Source organism: Centroberyx gerrardi, chromosome 12, assembly GCF_048128805.1.
Source record: "Centroberyx gerrardi isolate f3 chromosome 12, fCenGer3.hap1.cur.20231027, whole genome shotgun sequence".
NCBI lineage: Eukaryota > Metazoa > Chordata > Actinopteri > Beryciformes > Berycidae > Centroberyx > Centroberyx gerrardi.
The window spans coordinates 16,122,289-16,140,637 of NC_136008.1; the positions used below are offsets into that span (position 1 = coordinate 16,122,289).

At 40.8% G+C, this 18,349-nt stretch overlaps 1 protein-coding gene across 1 annotated transcript in view; it reads left to right on the forward strand.

Moving 5' to 3' along the window:
* The window catches only part of LOC139922853 (dynein axonemal heavy chain 11), a 42,559-nt gene extending 26,006 nt beyond the window's left edge, over positions 1-16,553 (forward strand). The window contains exons 58-82 of the mRNA XM_078286964.1: positions 79-192; positions 329-472; positions 1,476-1,658; positions 1,785-1,886; positions 1,994-2,128; positions 3,446-3,619; positions 3,765-4,000; positions 4,118-4,240; positions 7,700-7,904; positions 8,050-8,214; positions 8,445-8,585; positions 8,907-9,077; positions 9,532-9,654; positions 9,809-10,002; positions 10,099-10,247; positions 10,326-10,453; positions 10,801-11,028; positions 11,147-11,338; positions 12,435-12,554; positions 13,600-13,842; positions 13,969-14,151; positions 14,236-14,351; positions 14,820-14,932; positions 15,030-15,170; positions 16,306-16,553. Coding sequence (XP_078143090.1) covers positions 79-192; positions 329-472; positions 1,476-1,658; positions 1,785-1,886; positions 1,994-2,128; positions 3,446-3,619; positions 3,765-4,000; positions 4,118-4,240; positions 7,700-7,904; positions 8,050-8,214; positions 8,445-8,585; positions 8,907-9,077; positions 9,532-9,654; positions 9,809-10,002; positions 10,099-10,247; positions 10,326-10,453; positions 10,801-11,028; positions 11,147-11,338; positions 12,435-12,554; positions 13,600-13,842; positions 13,969-14,151; positions 14,236-14,351; positions 14,820-14,932; positions 15,030-15,170; positions 16,306-16,553 — 4,071 coding nt within the window. The remainder of the gene's footprint in view (positions 1-78; positions 193-328; positions 473-1,475; positions 1,659-1,784; positions 1,887-1,993; positions 2,129-3,445; positions 3,620-3,764; positions 4,001-4,117; positions 4,241-7,699; positions 7,905-8,049; positions 8,215-8,444; positions 8,586-8,906; positions 9,078-9,531; positions 9,655-9,808; positions 10,003-10,098; positions 10,248-10,325; positions 10,454-10,800; positions 11,029-11,146; positions 11,339-12,434; positions 12,555-13,599; positions 13,843-13,968; positions 14,152-14,235; positions 14,352-14,819; positions 14,933-15,029; positions 15,171-16,305) is intronic.
* Positions 16,554-18,349: the final 1,796 nt, after the last annotated feature.

Here is an 18,349-nt window from a genome sequence, read left to right on the forward strand (position 1 = left end):
ATCTAGTGGATCTAGTACAGTAGTGCTCATATAGCACATTTTGCCATGTAATTCACTATGATTGTTGTTTTTGTGCAGGTTGCTGTCATCCAGGCAGAAGTCTCAGTGAAACAGAAGGACTGTGAGAAAGACCTAGCCAAGGCAGAGCCATCACTGGCAGCTGCCACAGCAGCGCTGGACACCCTCAACAAGGTGCTTCATCTTGTCAAGCTGTGCAATATCCCATCAAATTTGCAATCGTTCCAGACCTTATCATTTTCAAGTCCTGTCAGATGGAGGTGGACAAAAAAGGCTTATATTTTGTAATGTTTATGATTCTTCTATTCAGGTGAATCTGACTGAGCTGAAGACCTTTCCCAACCCTCCAGCAGCAGTGATCAATGTGGCAGCAGCTGTGATGGTTCTGCTAGCTCCCCGTGGCCGAGTGCCCAAGGAGCGGAGCTGGAAGGCGGCGCGGGCCTTCATGGGCAAGGTTAAGCTGTCATCATGTCAATCACATCTGCCTGATTAATGCCAATCTAATTTGTGTGTGGGCCTTGACCCTGGCCCTGCCCAGCGTCTCTCCCATGCTCACATTACAGCTGGATGGCTCCATGAATATGCTCACTTACGAGGGGAGCAACTGTGTGTCTGCCATTCCTGAACCTCTAGCCACTGTTATCCTACTCTGTGCCTTAAAGGGACAGTTTCGTTTTTTTAAGAAGCCTATCCAATTTATTGTGAAATGGGAGTTCATTCAATCCATCCCAAAAGTATTTTACCATTTTTTTTTTTTTTTTTTAATTAGTTGTTGAGAAGCAGACATTTTTAGCATTTTTAGGCTAGTGGCATTCAATCAGAAAAATCTTATCTTCTTCTTATCATCGTATGTGATTTTTCAAAGATGTGTGTTGAACCATTGAACTGCATTAGCATTGCCACTAAATATTTTCTCAATAACCATCAACACTGGTGTAAGTGCATTTGGATGGACTGAGATTACTCCTTGTTTATGATTAATCAAATGCAAAAACTTCAACCATCCATTTGAAATACTTATATGCAGGATTTTCTATTTATATTTTTACATGTATATTCAATTGCTCTCATCCAACGTGCAGTAAGTGTAAAGCTATCAAGCTTTGTGCAATGCATGCAAGTCAATATTACTTTACAGTGTCTGCGAGGGATGAACTGATATCACTTACCAATGCCAATGCCAAGAACTAAACTTTAAGTATTATCCTATACTGAGTACCAATTCAGTGCATTAATTTAATTTAATAACATAGTGTTTAGATCTTGTTTGGGGTCACTCAAAAAAGAGATTTTTCACTTTTCTTTATTAGAGAGATCTAATAAAGTAAAAACGGCAGAACATTGCTTTGATTTCTAATATGTTCCATGTTGCTGTTGTCATCAGATTCTATTAATGGGCAAATTCTTGATAAAAGCACCTGATTTTAGACACTAATATCTGCATTTCCCTCTGTCAGGTGGATGACTTCCTGCAGGCCCTGGTGTCATATGACAAGGAGAACATCCCTGACTCCTGTCTGAGTGTGGTGAAACAGGAGTTTCTGAGAAACCCAGAGTTCCACCCTGATCTAGTTAGAACCAAGTCTACAGCCGCAGCTGGACTTTGTGCCTGGACCATTAACATCGTCAGATACTATGAGGTCAGTTTGAAAGCTATCACAGACTCAAACAAGTTGTAATTATTATAAATTGTATATATAATAAAATAATTCACTTCATGAAGCATTGATTGTCATTTTTGATCATTTTATCTCCTTGTTTGCTAGGTTTACTGTGAGGTCACTCCTAAGAGGCAAGCATTATCGCAAGCTAATGCAGAACTGGAAACAGCAACAGCCAAACTGTTGGCAGTTCAAAAGAAATTGATGGTAAGTTGAATGTTATTATTATACTTAATTAAGTCACTTGGTCTATGACCCAAATTTCCAGAATGGCTTCTTTACTCTGCATTGTTTCCTTTGGTTTGTTTCTCCAGGACCTGGATGCAAGCCTCCAGCATCTCACAGTTCAGTTTGAAAGAGCTACAGCTGAGAAGATCAGTTGTCAGGAGGAGGTGACCCGCACCAACCAGACCATAGAGCTGGCCAACCGACTGGTCAAGGGCTTGGAGGTAAACAGAGAAAGAGGGAGAGAGAAGGGTTGGTGGTGCCACTGGGGCTGACCTGGCGCAGGGCAAACTGTCATTTTGCCGGAGGCATGCATGGAGAGGTGCTAGTAATCGAATTGCATCAGTAATCTGGACTAGAAGTTGTTATGTCCTGGCAAAATAGTCTGGCAGTTATGTGAGTAGCTCAGGCAAAGGGAGATTTTACAGTCTGGCTCAGCAGCATATTGGGGACTTGCGAGACAGGTAGAGAGGGCTGGACCACAGAAAACGCATGGCTGAACTGGGCAACGGGCTGGCTGAATGGTTTCCAAGTGGAGAAGGGAAGAGAGATGGCGAGAAGGCTACACTAACAGTGCACTCAGTCTGTGCAACAGACTGGTTTGTGTGTGTGTGTGTGTGTGTGTGTGTGTGTGTCTCATGAACTTGCACAATCTGTAGTTTGTCCTAAGTGTTTTAACAGTCCTATCTCTATCATTATTTTCCTCAAATTGAAAAATTGCAAAAGTGATGTGGGATATTACATATTAGTTTTGCCTAAAAATTAGGCAGCATTCTCTTGCTTTCAGGTTCAGGCCCTTATCAGGCTAGAGTATCTATTATGTTTATGGTTGCTAATATGAAATAAAAGATGTCCATTTCAGTGGCCATTTTGTAAGTTCGACTTTCTTATTCCAGAAAATAAATGTGGTTTGCATGGAACAGCTTGGCTTTTAAGCATATCAAGATAAATGTTTTGTCTTTATGGCATTGACCTGGAAGCAATAGTGTTCAGACTAATAAATCAGGCCGTCTATATTTAATCATTAACTTACCTCAAAGCCTCAACAGCTGTTGGAAATTAACAATGTCTCACCCCAGACTGAGTGATATTACAGGCAATCCATAATGCATTAGAGTAAAATTATAGTGATTTTTAACTGTCTGAGAATTTATTATGTGACATATTCTAGATCCACAGCCCCTTGTAAGAAAATGCCATGCATGATTTATTGTTGTAGGGCTGTCACAGTCATAGTATTGAAGGTTTAAATGAATGCTAAATTGATGCTGAGTGAATCTACAGCCAAACTTTCAAAGCCATTTTAAGGGAATGGCAGTTTTATACTTTACTGCTTACATCTTCTTAGTTTGCACAATAAATGGAGTGGAAAGTCACTCATTTCCACGTACAGTAGATTCATGTTTAGTTCTTTGGCTTGGACTCTCTTGAGGTGGGCTGGAAGCTTTCTACTTTTTAATTTAGTTTATTTACTCCCATGTCTTGTCACTATCACAGATACTGGAATGCATTAACATTTTTAATCTTTGTGTGTCCTGCAGTCGGAGAAGGAGCGCTGGTCTCAGGCAGTGGTTCAGTATGAGGAGCAACAGAAGACCCTGTGTGGCGATGTCCTCCTCACTTCAGCATTCGTCTCCTACATGGGTTACTTCACCAGGCAATACCGCATGGAGCTGCTCAGCAACACATGGATCCCTTTCCTTCAGTCTCAAAAGGTAAAGTCAGTTTTGTAACAGACTTCATGTTTATATCTAGATGGTTAGAGGGTGTAACCCCTCTCTCTCTACAAACATTCACTCTAGGATCTGTGTGTTTTAGAGCGCTGACCAGAGTGACATCATTTCTTGGTTTCTGTTCCAGGTCTCCATACCCCTGACAGACGGCCTGGACCCGATCCTCATGCTTACAGATGATGCCACCGTGGCTGCCTGGCATAACCAGGGCCTGCCAAACGATAGGATGTCCACCGAGAACGCTGCCATCCTGACCACCAGTGAGCGTTGGCCACTCATCATCGACCCGCAGCAGCAGGGCATCAAGTGGATCCGAAACCGGTGGGGGTCAGAGCTGAAGGTGGTGCAGCTTGGACAGAAAGGGTGAGAAGGGGCTATCTTCTGTTTGCAATCACAGCCACCTCTTTTAATTAGCATGGCATAAAAATGAGAATGTCAAACCACGTCTTTTTTTCACTGAATTCCTTTATTATCGAGTAGGTACCTAGATGTGATTGAACAAGCCCTAGCCTGTGGTGAAACAGTTCTGATGGAGAATCTAGCGGAGAAGGTTGATCCAGTCCTGGAGCCTCTACTGGGCAGAAACACTATCAAAAGAGGAAGGTCAGTACTGAAGCAGCAACATCACACTTTATATTGTCCTACTTGGAGAGATCAAGAATCAAAAATTCAAGGATGAAACATCAAACCAATATGCTTGAAGGCCAAACCTCAGCTCTAGTGAATACTCTGTTGTGTAAAAGCTATTTAGCATGGGGCTATTGCACACCAAGAAAAATTTTTAAATCAATGCATGGTTTTTATATCCCTGTTGATACACAAGTCGATAAGCCCACAACTTGTCCAAATGTGTCTGTGGTGTGAGACAATGGGAGCGGATTTGCCAGATGGTTGAATCTCACTGAGTGTTGAAACACCAGCAAGACATGACTGAATGCATTATTATTGCCCTCTCTTTAGATTATAGATGAATTTGCAGTGCGTGTTCTGAATCCCTGAGGCCAACATATTGATCCGCCCCTCAAGACTGGTGATAGATGTATATTTGTGTGCTCATATTCTTTATGTGTGATGAATATTGAACAGCTGAGCCTCAGTGTAAGCCCTGAATTGTGGGCTGCCACTGTTATGTATAAGGACTTTTCCTGTCTCCCACAAGGAGCTGGCACATAACACACACTAAACTCAATGGTCTTCCATCATTATGGCACACTCAATTCAAGCTAAATCTTCTGCAGAGGTCATTATACGTGTAGGTGATTTGTAGGCATTTGTCTGCATTCATTTATTTGGAAACAGAATAATCAATGGTTAAACATTAATGTATCTGCTTAACACTGACTATGATAACTGGCTGCATCTGGATTATCCCAAATCACATTCTTGCTAGTTTGCACATAGCCAGGCCATATATGGGCATGTGCTTTACTTTTCATCCTTTGGATTGAATTTACATATACAAAAATACGGGAAGTACCTATTTAGTGTGATTAAGCTTTGGATAAGTATATAAGTCTTCTACCTACCAGTTATGCGACCAGTGTTAGAATGTATATAAGAATGGCTCTAAAGATAAGATTTTTGTGTTAAACTCTTCCTAATGACAGGGATTATTACATTATACATATTGATATCATATATTCAGTAAACTAAGCAATCCTCTCCTTGGAGCTTTTTCAAATTCTGCACTTTTCATACACACAAAAACGTAAAAGGAGTTTTGACTTTGTTATAACATTCATACTTTTTAGTACTTTAGTATTTTCCTCTCAATAATCTGAAAATCATACTTTTTGCACATACAGTATATCAATAAAAAGTGGATCGAACCAAATTAAATGTATACCCGTTTTATGGGATCATTGTTGTCCAGAAATATTTTTTTCTGTTTGCAAAAGTGTGCTGGAAACAAAGCCGATATATTGGTGGTGAATGCACACTCCAGATTCCAGGCAGCATGTAATGTCATTAATATGGCTAATAAAAGCACACTAGGTCTATCAAAAAAGGGTGTTAAACCAAAATCAGTCAAACCAAATTACTGTCATTAAATAATAATCATGCGATCTATGTCTGCAATCTAACACAAATGAAGACAGTTGGGTGCTTTCACAAAAGAGCCATACAGTAAAGAAATATGATCAGGTTTTTACATGGATAATGTTAGTCTAATATTTTCCTATTGAACAGGATTGGGACCTACTGGGTTACAGTTGAGATGTTAACATGACATCATTTAATTTGTAAGAAGAAGAATAAACTAGTTATATTTGTGTATTTTTCAGCTATATGTCAATGCAAAGTCACTGTTTTGCATAGGCCTGGATTATTGGAGCAATTTGTTTTAATTTGTTTTTATTTTGATTTAAGTTTTAATTTTATTTTAAGCATACTGCTTGCTCTTTTCTAGTAGCGCCCTACTTCACATTCACACCACACACATTCACAGTCTTCTACTGTTGGCCAGTGAGCAGCTCCACTGAAGCAGTTGGTATTAAGAGCCTTGCTCAAGGGAACCTCGGCAGTAGTTGTTGAGGGAGGGGAGAGCGTTTTACTCATTCATTTTCTCCATCCACATTTGTCTGTTTCCCAGAGTCTGTTTCCCAAACCTCTAGGCTACTGCTGCTCAATAAAATCCAGTCCCCAAATATATTCATAACAGTACCACTACCGTAGTTGTTCTGTAATTATCTTTGTTCAATTACTAAGACATTACCCTGTACTGGCAACATATTACATCCAGCGATTTTCATAAAATGGGTACTAACAGTAGAATAAATAGAAAAATGAAAATACCATATATTGACATTGTACTTTGACTTCCCCCTTAAAATGTTTACATCTTTCTTGTTCTGATCTATGTGTGACTATGAATATTGAGCATCTTGCCGCGTGTTCATTGAGCTTCTTCTGAAGTCCTGTCTGTCGACACATAACAATTCATCATAGTAAATCTGATTATAAGTTTATCCCTTGTAGATGACCCACACACTTGTTTCTGTCGATGATTAATACAACCTGCTGGGGCAGCCATGATGGATCTGGTAGGGCTCCACAGCTGAAGTTCATTAATAATTGGAATGTTGTAGAGTGTGAAGTAATGAATACTAATTATTCCTTTCATGGCTGACGGAAGACTACAAGCCAATCCATCAGCAAGGACTTTAATTTGGTGGAGTAATGGTTCTATCAATAGTACATTAATTCTGGCTTGTGAAGATATAGAGTTGAACCAGACCCAGGCCATGAGGAACCTGTGCCGTAAAATTGGGGCCTTGCCTGACATCCAAGGGGTAATTAGAGAAAAATGAAAAGCCACCAGGTTCGTCAAGCCAGTGCTAATTTAATTGAAATGCAGGAACGGATAAATATTGGCTGCTATGGTGATAATCTTTCATATTTATTCAAGATTATTTGTCTAACATTTGGAGCCAGATTTGTTTTTTTTTCTCTGTTAGAGTGACAATGTGTAGAAGTGTGAAGTGGATGAGCTCAGATGCATAAAGACAAAATAGGTTTTAGCATTTTTTGTTTCAAGATGCAGAGGGTTTGCTCTGGTACAGTTGAAGGGCTCTAGAGAATCTGAAATCAGCTCCATCATTATCATCAAAGTCACATCAAAAGATAAAATGGGATTTTATTTTAACTGTCTCTGAGATCACCTGCGCTGTCCTTTAAAAAAAGTATGAGTGATAGTGAATAGTTTTACTCATCTCTCACACACACCTAATCTTTTCTGCATACTGTGTATCAATAAATATGTAATTCATATTCTCAATAGCTCCTGCTACTCATAAGATGTCACTCACTTCGAAAGTTAATCTGATACCCCATTGATGGAAATCCACATCTATCCAACGACATAAACCACTAGAGCATGTTCTCCTCTTACATTCATTAACTTCATCATCAGTAAGTGACCTTTCAGTTAAAGGGACCCTGCCCCAAAATATAACAACAAAGCCATACAGTGGTTATTGGCCAGTGGCTAATGTAAACTAGTGATACAATGAAGGAAATCACCCACCAAGTGAAAAACACTGACGTTCTCTTGTAATCCAGGTACATTCGTATTGGGGGTAAGGAGTGTGAGTACAACAGTAACTTCCAGCTCATTCTCCACACCAAGCTGGCCAATCCCCATTTCCCACCTGAGCTCCAGGCCCAGACAACTCTCATCAACTTCACAGTGACTCCTGTGGGCCTGGAGGAGCAGCTGCTGGGACAGGTGGTGACCTGGGAGCGGCCTGACCTGGAGGGCCTAAAGGTAAGACTTCATCTCCAAACACAGTAGCATCAGTAATTTATAATAAGTGTATTTTCAGGAATATTTTACACATTTTGTAATAGACGAGTGATTCACCAGATAGAAAAATCCATTAGTCTGAATTGTTTTGTGCATGCTGCCCAAGCTGGAGCTCACCACACAGCAGAACCACTTCAAGATAGAGCTCAAGAGTTTGGAAGATGAGCTGCTGAGTCGCCTTTCTGCAGCCCATGGTAATTTTCTGGGTGATATTTCCCTGGTGGAACAACTCGAGAGCACCAAGACCACAGCCGCTCACATTCATTACAAGGTGAGGTTATTAGACAAACAGGGTCCCTTCAGTTGGCTGACTGTAGCTGAGTGCATGTTATTTTCTTTTTCAAAGTGTCGCTCAAGTGTTTTTGAATGTCACACAACAGCAAGCACCTCATTTTATTGCATTAGCTGCAAATGATGTGTAGTTAGGAATATGTGTAATGGGAGGGTTTTGGAGCATGACTGAGAGCCTAATAGCTCATTTTGTGCAATTGGAACACACAGGTGGTGGAGGCCAGAGAGAACGAGACAAAGATCAACGAGGCTCGAGAACTATACCGCCCAGCAGCTGAGAGAGCATCACTCCTCTTCTTCATCATCAATGACCTCAGCAAGATTAACCCCATGTACCAGTTTTCTCTCAAGGTGAAACCTTTGCCCCTGAACTGCTCTCAGAGAACTCACACCATTATGGACAATATTTCAACAGATGCTTAAAGTCAACTTTGACCAATTTTCTGTTGGATTTTTAAATAGTGCAATTTGTAACTTTTGTATCTCTTACTGATTATGCATTTAGGCATAGCACTACCTGTACAAATCAGCATAAATTTGTGCTTACATACTAAAAATTTTGAGAGAGCTATTTATCCAGTGCAGGCTTTGGGGTCGTGGCTACATATTATGTTGATAAAAGGCAATAATATTCACTATTGGGACACTGTCCTCCCTTTGCTTGTGTTCCAGACCTTTAACGCAGTGTTTAACAAAGCGATGGAGCGAGCAGAGTGGGACGAGGATGTGAGGGCCAGAGTGCACACCCTAACTGAGGCCATCACCTATTCAGTATTCCTGTACACCAGCCAGGGCCTGTTTGAGAGAGACAAGTTAACCTTCTTGTCACATACTGCCTTCCAGGTGAGGGACTCAGGGCCGCCTCAAAGGTGGGGCCTCCTGTCATCCTCATCAATCAAAGTACTTTTCTGCCCCCACATTAACTTCAATTAAAAGCAGTCAGCAGGACCATACGCTGCTATTGATTACCTCTCACACCTAGCTTCATGACTGCTGTTCAGCCAGTTGGTTCTGACAGGGGGTGGGTTCTGATGGCATAATGCAATTATCTGTCATTGCACCAACTGTTTTCATCTTAGAAATTGTGGGGCTCTGAAGGCTGTCCTTCATATGGCTATTTCACATTCAGAAACACTTATTCAGCCAGATGCTCAGGCTGATGAGGTTGCCCAGTCCCTTTGCTGATGTGTTTTCTCGCACTTGTGAATTAGATTGCGGAAATGATTGAAAAGAGATCAATACAATATACCAAGCTCTGATCACGTCATTGCAAATCGCTCTTGTCCCTGCCCCTCAGATTCTGCTCAAACAGGGCCTGATTGATGCTGAGGAATTTGACTTTCTGCTGCGTTTCCCTGTGGAACCAAGCAAAGTTAGTCCGATGTCCTTCCTCTCTCCGCAAGCCTGGGGGGCCATCAAGGTACAGTATGGCATAAGAGAAGCTATTAATGTAGGTGAAAAGACATAGTGAAAGCTTTTCAGTTAGCTTTCATTGCTGTTAGCTATCAGGTCATCACCACCTACCCTGTTCCAATAGTTAGGGAGGTCTGACAATTTCTGTTATCTGGATGTAGACAATTTCTACAATGGAGGAGTTCAGTGGGCTGGACAGAGACATGGAGAGCTCACCCAAGCGCTGGAGGAAGATAGTAGAATCCAAGTGTCCTGAGCAGGAGAGGCTTCCCCTGGACTGGAAGAATAAGAGCTCCCTCCAGAAGCTTATCATCCTGAGGGCGCTCCGCCCTGATAGGATGACCTATACACTTAGGCAAGTAAATCACCAATGCACACCTAGAAAAATATGTTACACCAACATTTATTAGTACTGTATATCACTAACCTTGTGAATAATACTGCCTGACAGGGACTTTGTGGAGGAGAGCATGGGAGCAAAATATGTCGAGGCTGCTGGGCTGGAATTTGAGAAGTCATTTGAGGAGAGTGGCCCCTCAACCCCGGTGTTCTTTATCCTCTCTCCTGGAGTGGACCCGCTTAAAGATGTGGAGAAACTAGGTACTGTGCCCATCAGGTGGTATTTATACATATCACGTGGTATGAGTAAATGTTCTGATGACTTCTTCTCTTGTGCAGGATTGAGGCTGGGATTCTCCATCGACCAGGGAACTGTGCACAATGTGTCCCTGGGCCAGGGGCAGGAGGAGGTAGCCGAGAGGGCTTTGAGGAACGCCTCTCAGCTCGGACACTGGGTCATTCTACAGGTAGGAAGCAATACTCAGCGGTGGCTTGGTTACAATAGTGTCTTCAGGCTGCTGTTCCAGCCAGCCACTAATGCACCTAATTAAATTATCTCACCCCCTGAGCGAGGGAAACAAACTCAATTTGGTTCAATCAAAACCCTGATTGGCTAAATCAGCTCCATAAATGGCTACTTTAAAGGGAAAAGCCTGCAGCCGCTTGACTCACTGGAGATTTTCTGATCATTTCAGAACAAAGCAACACTTCCTCTTAGAATATAGTAGACACATTTTTGTATTTTCTTTTTAATCAGCATATCAATCGTAAATCCTGCGCTTTATTTAGTTTATAATATTTTTGATATTTTCAGAACGTACACCTGGTGGCTCGCTGGCTGCCCTCGCTGGATGCTCTTCTGGAGACAACCGGGGTGAACAGTCACCCCAACTACAGGGTGTTCATCAGCGGGGAACCAGCACCAAGCCCTGAGCAGCACATTATCCCCAGAGGCATATTGGAGAATGCCATCAAAATCACCAATGAGCCACCCACTGGCATGAACGCCAGTCTGCATGCAGCGCTCCACAACTTCAGTCAGGTGCAAGGAAAATGATTTAAAAAAAAATCTGTGTAGAAATGATTTACCCTTTATAAAAACTTGTGTTTTATATGCAGCATACACGATAATCTCTCTCTCTCTTCCTCTCTCTCTTCAGGACACTCTGGAGATGTGCTCCAGGGAGCAGGAATTCAACTCTCTGTTCTTCTCCCTCTGCTTCTTTCACGCCTGTGTTACCGAGCGGCGAAAATTTGGTCCCCAGGGCTGGAACCGTAACTACCCCTTCAACACTGGAGACCTCACCATCTCAGCCAATGTCTTGTACAACTACTTGGAGGCCAACACCAAAGTATTTTTAACACCATTGTTTTTTTTTGTATTATTATTATTATTATTATTTTTTATCCAGGATAATTAATCAACATTTCGTTTTTTTTTTTATCTGTTTTTAATCTGTTTTGTTTTAATCATTACTGCCATGAGCCTTGTAAATTTATAATGATTATAGTGATAGTGGTTGCAGCCAGTGGCAGTTGTGGTGCTGAATTACCCTACAGTGCCTCCAATTACTTAGCGAAATCTTTTGTTCCACTATTATTTGTGAAAAATGTTCGTTCCTATATTTTTTTTTTTCCGATTTCTCCTCTTATGACTATGAACACCCAACCTATAATTTAGCTTTATCTCGGGAAGACAAAAAATCCATTCTTGGGGTGCTGCGCCCCTCACAACTCCTAATGCATTTCTCTTAGCACTCCTATTACTCTGGTCACAACCAATTATGTCTGCTGGGTATTCTGCCCTCCAAAAACGAATGTCCTTCATTATGTTAACCAAACAGTAACCTGTATGTGCGTATACAGAGAATTCATTAGGAGGGCAATGAAGCGTTATCCTAAATGTAATTACATGCAGCCAGTGTGACAGTTCACAACGCTACATAAGTGATCACTGCAATTAGAGCTGATGAAGGAAGCAATTTGCAAAACAATACAGGTACAAATGATTGTGAACCTCCAGCTTTTGTAATTTGTTATGAATCACAGGTTCTTTTCTTCCTCCTTCACCCTCACGGATCATAATCTCCCGCTGAGGAAAAGACTCTTCAGTTATACATTAGATCAATGTGTGTAAAGAAACATAATTTTGTTCTATTTCCCCACCGCTATCATCATTAATAGAGCTTATTTAGGAAGAGATCATACTGTCACTGCTCTAAGTTTCAAGGGGGGCAATAGTGTGATACTGAAGAATCCAATGGAAAAACGGCACTTAAACTGTTGAAAAGAAAAGTGTTTATGAAATTATTCTGAAACATATCCTGGAAATAATTTGCATGGCCTTTGTCTTTATAGAAGGAGATGCTCCTGGTTATCTTGAGAGAACATATTTATTTCAGATATCTCCATCGATTTAGTCAAATTAGTCAGTTGTACTCCATCCAGGTGCCTTGGGAGGACCTGTGCTACCTTTTTGGGGAGATCATGTATGGAGGACACATAACTGATGACTGGGACAGAAGACTGTGTCAAACTTATCTGCAAGAGTACATGCATCCAAAAATGGTGAGTAAAAGTTCATGCTGCCAGGTAACAAAATGTATAAAATGTATTCCTTTTCTCTCAGTTTGTTTTTCAGCATAACTATTGCACTAGAAATTCATTTTAAATTGTTTGATGGCATTAATTATAACATTTAAAAAAAACTCTACTCATTGAGTTGGATGCAGAGTCACAGTTTGTGTATGTTGAGGTTTTTTTTTTCTTTTTTTTGCCGAGGTTCTAAAAAAATAATAATAGTAGTAAAGAAAACAGTGCCAAAATCATCCAAGGTTTCTGGGTATTGTTCTCAAGGTAAAGGGTGCCCTCTTGGGATATAAAGATAAACTGCAATATTGCACTTTACCTCATCATCACCACTGATTGTTCCACTCTGACAGAAAAGTTAAAGTGAGTGCCTTTGATAATGTTACCTACTTGTGCACTGTACCAAATTCTGCTGCCAGCTGCTGTCTGGCACACCGCTGCAGGCGCGGTGAGGTGATTATTTGGTGTGTGCTTTGCTTTTCTGTTCAGCGGGTGTTTACTTGATAGAAGCACCAATTGGAATTCCTCTCTTTCACTCACACAGAAGTCTGATTACCCCTCTGCAAATTCACATTTACCAGCGAGCTATGCAGCCACTCTTTCGCCCAGAATGCTATTTGGCCCACAGACAATCAGCCATCAATCAATGTGTTTTGCTGTATGCTCAGCAACATTTGTGTTGTCCATCATATTGATTACCACCCAAATACAGATGCTAAAACACATAGGCTAAGCTTGAACTTCATTTGTAGATTTTTTCTTTTTCTTTGGTTGAGGGTGTTGGGGCAAATTGATAATATTTAACTTTTTTGCAGTATATGAAATACCGTTTCTTGCAACAAAGTAGAATATACATGATATTTTATGTAGGAAAACTGTTAGAATGGGACAATAAATTGTTTTATAAATATCACATTCATTATAAAAAAATTTCATTATCACAGCAGTTTATAACTTTGTTAAGAAAGGTGCTAGAGAGTTGGGTTTTTTTTGTATTATCAAATTTGCATGTGTCATTTTATAGTTTGAAGGGGAGCTCTTTCTGTGTCCTGGGTTCCTGGCCCCTCCATTCATGGACTATAGCGGTTACCACAGTTATATTGATGACCATCTCCCATCTGAGAACCCCACTCTCTATGGTCTACATCCAAATGCCGAGCTGGAGTTCCTCACTGTCACCTCAGACAGCCTTTTAAGGACTCTGCTGGACCTGCAGCCCCAGGACTCCTCCTGGGGAGAGGGGGCGTCTCAGAGCACAGAGGAGAAGGTATGGAGTGATAGCAAGAATTACTGAATACTATTCTCAAAAAGGCATTAACCACTCCAAACAGCTGGGAATACATTGAACCAAATACTTCAAAGTCAACCTAATCTTGTTTACTGTATCTGCCAGGTGAAGTCTGTCCTTGATGATATCTTGGAGAAGCTTCCTGAGGACTATAACATGGCAGATATAATGTCAAAGTCGGCAGAGCGCAGCCCCTACATCTTAGTCTGCTTCCAGGAGTGCGAACGCATGAATGTTCTGCTAGCGGAAATAAGAAAGTCCCTAGAAGAGCTCGACCTTGGCCTGAAGGTACAGGAGTAGTCTACTGTGACATGAACTGTTAACACAAATGAAAACTGTCCTGTAACACTGACGAGAATTGTCTGTTTGTAGGGAGAGCTCACTATCTCTTCCAACATGGAGACTCTGCAGTCAGCTCTGTTCAACGATTCTGTTCCAGACTCCTGGGCCAGACTGGCTTATCCCTCCACTAAAACACTCGCACAATGGTAACTACAGGTTACTAATTATACAGTAATTCTCATGCAGTACAGCCTCTACTATGTCCTATAATGAACTTTTTTTGTTTTCAAAGAACTAAAATTAAGAACTTTACACGTCAGTAGTCTAATCTACAATTTTATATCAGTTCTGGATATAGATTATTGAATACGTGTTGATTGAAAATAATCTTGGCAACTTTAGCTCAAACTACAGGCCCATTTTGTTCCAGTGAACAATAAAAATGTAACCAAATGTTTCCCAGTTCCAAAAGAACATTTAAAACAGTTTCTCCATCACATTCTGCATTGGTCCTTGTATGAAATGCTCAGTTGTTTAAATTTGAAAATAATGTCTTCAGACATAAAGCCAAGAATAGGGTGATCCTGGCACTACAGGTGGGGCACCCAGATTCTACATTGGTCCTTCAAGCAATGACATGCAGTCTGGTTAATTGAAGATTATTTATTTCGCAGGTTTAGTGATTTGATGTGTAGCTGTCGTGAGCTGGACAGCTGGACTCAGGACCTTGTTCTGCCAGCAGTTGTCTGGCTCTCAGGACTCTTCAACCCCCAGTCCTTCCTCACTGGTGAGTTCCTACTGACACATTTGGCATTCACAGAATCAATGAACCAGATGATTTAGATGCTTTAGCACCAGAAATATTTACATGCAGAGTTTTTCAGCCGTGCTGCAGAGCATCGCTCGCAAGAATGAGTGGCCATTGGACAAGATGACGCTGACTGTGGATGTAACCAAGAAGACTAAAGAGGACTTTGGCCATCCACCTCGCGAGGGCGCCTACATCCATGGACTCTTCATGGAAGGTAAGAAGTAATTATCCCCTTAATAAACCTTAAAATCCAGGGATACAGTAAATCCTAGTGAATTAGGTTACATTGGTTTTGATTTTTGACAGTCTTCCTCAACATACGTATATGTCAGTAAATTAAAATAATTCAACCAGTATGAAGAGAATCCGCACACTATTTAAAGGATAAGGCTGGTGTTTTTTAATGCATTGCTTACCGTCAACAAATCCTATGAAAATAACAAAATCAACAATGCGTTTGCTCTACTCCCGTTACTTTCTGACTTCCCACGTACCGTTTTTAGCCGTCAACCCGGAAGTCATTGGCTCCAATTGTAAGCTAAAAACCTTTAAATACAGCTCACAAAGACATAGTTTCAATTTTAAAAATCGCTAACTGTTACCACGAAATGTCAAGCTATTGTAGTTATTATCAAATCAAATTCAAATGGGAATAAATTCTTCATTACGCAGGGGACTATTTTCGGTGCTACGGAACTACTTTCCTGAGATCGCAAAGTGTTTACAGCCGGCTTATTAAGTTGTTTGAGGAAAAAGTCGGCTGGCCCGGTGCATCGTGATGATGAAATATGAGCAACGGCATGGCTCTTTGCTGTGTTTTTAACAGTTTTTTTAATACAATGGAGTTCTATGGCTGCTGGGACATGGCTTCATTGGGCACCGGCTACATGGACGAGACTTGTTGGCAAAACAAAATCATTGCTGATTTTGTTATTTTCATAGGATTTGTTGACGGTAAGCAAAGCATTAAAAAACACCGGCCTTATCCTTTAACAAGAGGAAAAAAGTCCTTCTCACTGAGGTATCCAAAAATATATAATATTTTATTACATGATGCTCATAAGAAATTAAAGTGCAAAGTGCCCAAGTGCTGTACAAAGCCGTGTCAAACGTTTCGATCACATTTTCCTCAGTGACACAAATAAGAAAGAACTACCCACCACTTCTATAGGCTCTGTTCAAACAACCCATGCTGGTTGAATTGGTACGTTCCTGGAATCTACGCACCTACGTTTGAAGGGTGTTGGACTTTTAAATGTTTGCAACAGCCTTGTGTTTTTGAGATTTGAAACTTCTCTGTTAGCTTTGCCAATCAAACTCACAGTAGAGCATGTTCTGTATCCTCCTAGGAGCACGCTGGGACACCCAGTGTGGAGTCATTTCAGAGGCTGTTTTGAGGGAGCTGACCCCCGCCATGCCGGTGCTGTATGTCAGAGCTGCGCCCGCCGAGCAGCAGGAGCTCAAGAACACCTACGAGTGCCCGGTGTACCGCACCAAGCTGCGTGGGCCCACCTACGTCTGGACCCTCCACCTCAGAACCAAGCAGCCTCCTGCCAAGTGGATTATAGCTGGAGTGGCGTTGCTGCTGTCTGTGTGAGACATTATGGGGCTGGTCGTTTTGAAACATCTACTTTTTCTTCTAAAGGTGTTGAAAAAAGAGGGAAAGTCTGGAGGCGGTGCAGCATTCTCTCATTGAGACAGTATTTAAATATGCATGGTGAGTGCATATGCCAAGTTATTGCAATTAATTTAGCTTGTAGTAATATTTTGTGATTATTGCTAATATAATAGTTAATCAATATAATGTACATTTCTATATTTCATACTAAATCTTTTACGTGCTCAGTGTAAGACAGAAATAATTATACAGTGATATTTTTTAATCCAGCATTACTTTTATTGTATCACATCGAGTTAATACTGGACAATATGATCATGTTGTGTGTGTTTTAGATGTAGAGATACTGAAGAAGTGGATATATGGAGGATCTTTAGCCGCTGGTGAACCTGTTGTGTCTGTGTCCAACAGTGTTGAACCTCTCCCTTGAGATGGGTTAGTCTGGGCATGATTTGTTGGGAGCTTATGTCTCCATTTTAGACCATGTAATTCTGGATAGGGAGCATATTTTATTGGAAGGTCAAGATTAAAAAAGCTCTCTGGCTGCCCTCTGCTAACTGAATGATACACAATGCCGTCTGGAGGGGTCCCGGACAGAATTCCCAGGAGATGATGTGCATGGTTGCTATTGACTTTTAAATGAGGTGCATTTGACATTGACCTTTTGTACGGCAGAGGCAGAATACTAACAGACTAGTGTAATTCATTCGGCCTGGCCTGCTGGAGAAACCTATTCAGAGAGTCCCACTGATAGCTTTCTATGAGAAAGCAACACATTAGATTATCCATCCTTTATTTGTCTGCACTCTGTGTTTGGATCTGATTAACTTAATATTGACCAAATAAAACCATACATTTAATGAGTCTGAGGCAACATAGTCATCTTATCTAAAATTGTTAAATTGACTTCATTCAGGTTCATTTTCCACACAGAAGATAATCAGATGAAGTCATGCTAAAGTTTGACTATGATAATATTCCCAAGGTGCAGTGCAAAGGATGATTCATACCCTTTGAGGTCTTCTGTATGTCAAAGCTACGGTAAAATATTGCAGGCGCTCCAGAGTCAAGGTTAAGATCATATAGTACTATACTGAGAAGAATTTATTTTTAATCTACACAGAGAAACTGAGCTTACCAAGGTTAAAATGTTATGCAATCATGAAAATTAGCCGTATCTACCGAATAAATAAAGAGTAGGCCACATTTATTTTCCTAGAAACTGTTCAAACTTTATGGCTAGCAACCTTTGAACATTCAGTATTTTTTTAAACACTTCTAAATAGGTAATCTTCCTCAGTTACAGTAGGAACTTTATGATATTAGCAGAGGTAAACCCAAACACAATAAGAGTTATCTCCAGATCTGTAACTTTGACACCATCTGTTATCAAAGTAAAAGGAAGGTGCAATATTATCTGCTAAGCTAAAGAAGTGATGTACATTTTGATGTACAAATTACAGCTGTTCTAAAATGTTTTTTTATGCAAATCACCACTCTTATCTTTTCATTTCAAATGAGATTTTCCCTACCACTATTAGCTGTTGTGTTGTTCTTAATTTCTTCCTGCAGCCAAAGTGGCGAGTGCATTGTGAGGGCCCAGGCAGATGGAGGATTGATTCTGTGTATTGTATTGCGGGGGGGAAATGAAGAACAAGCCTTCCTGTAGATTCTCTTCGTCTGCCCTCTCTTCCTCTCATTAGCACGCCACAGCAGCTAGCCAGTCATTTGGTGACAGGGAAATGATACAGTGCTAGGAGTGTTTGGGAGGAAAT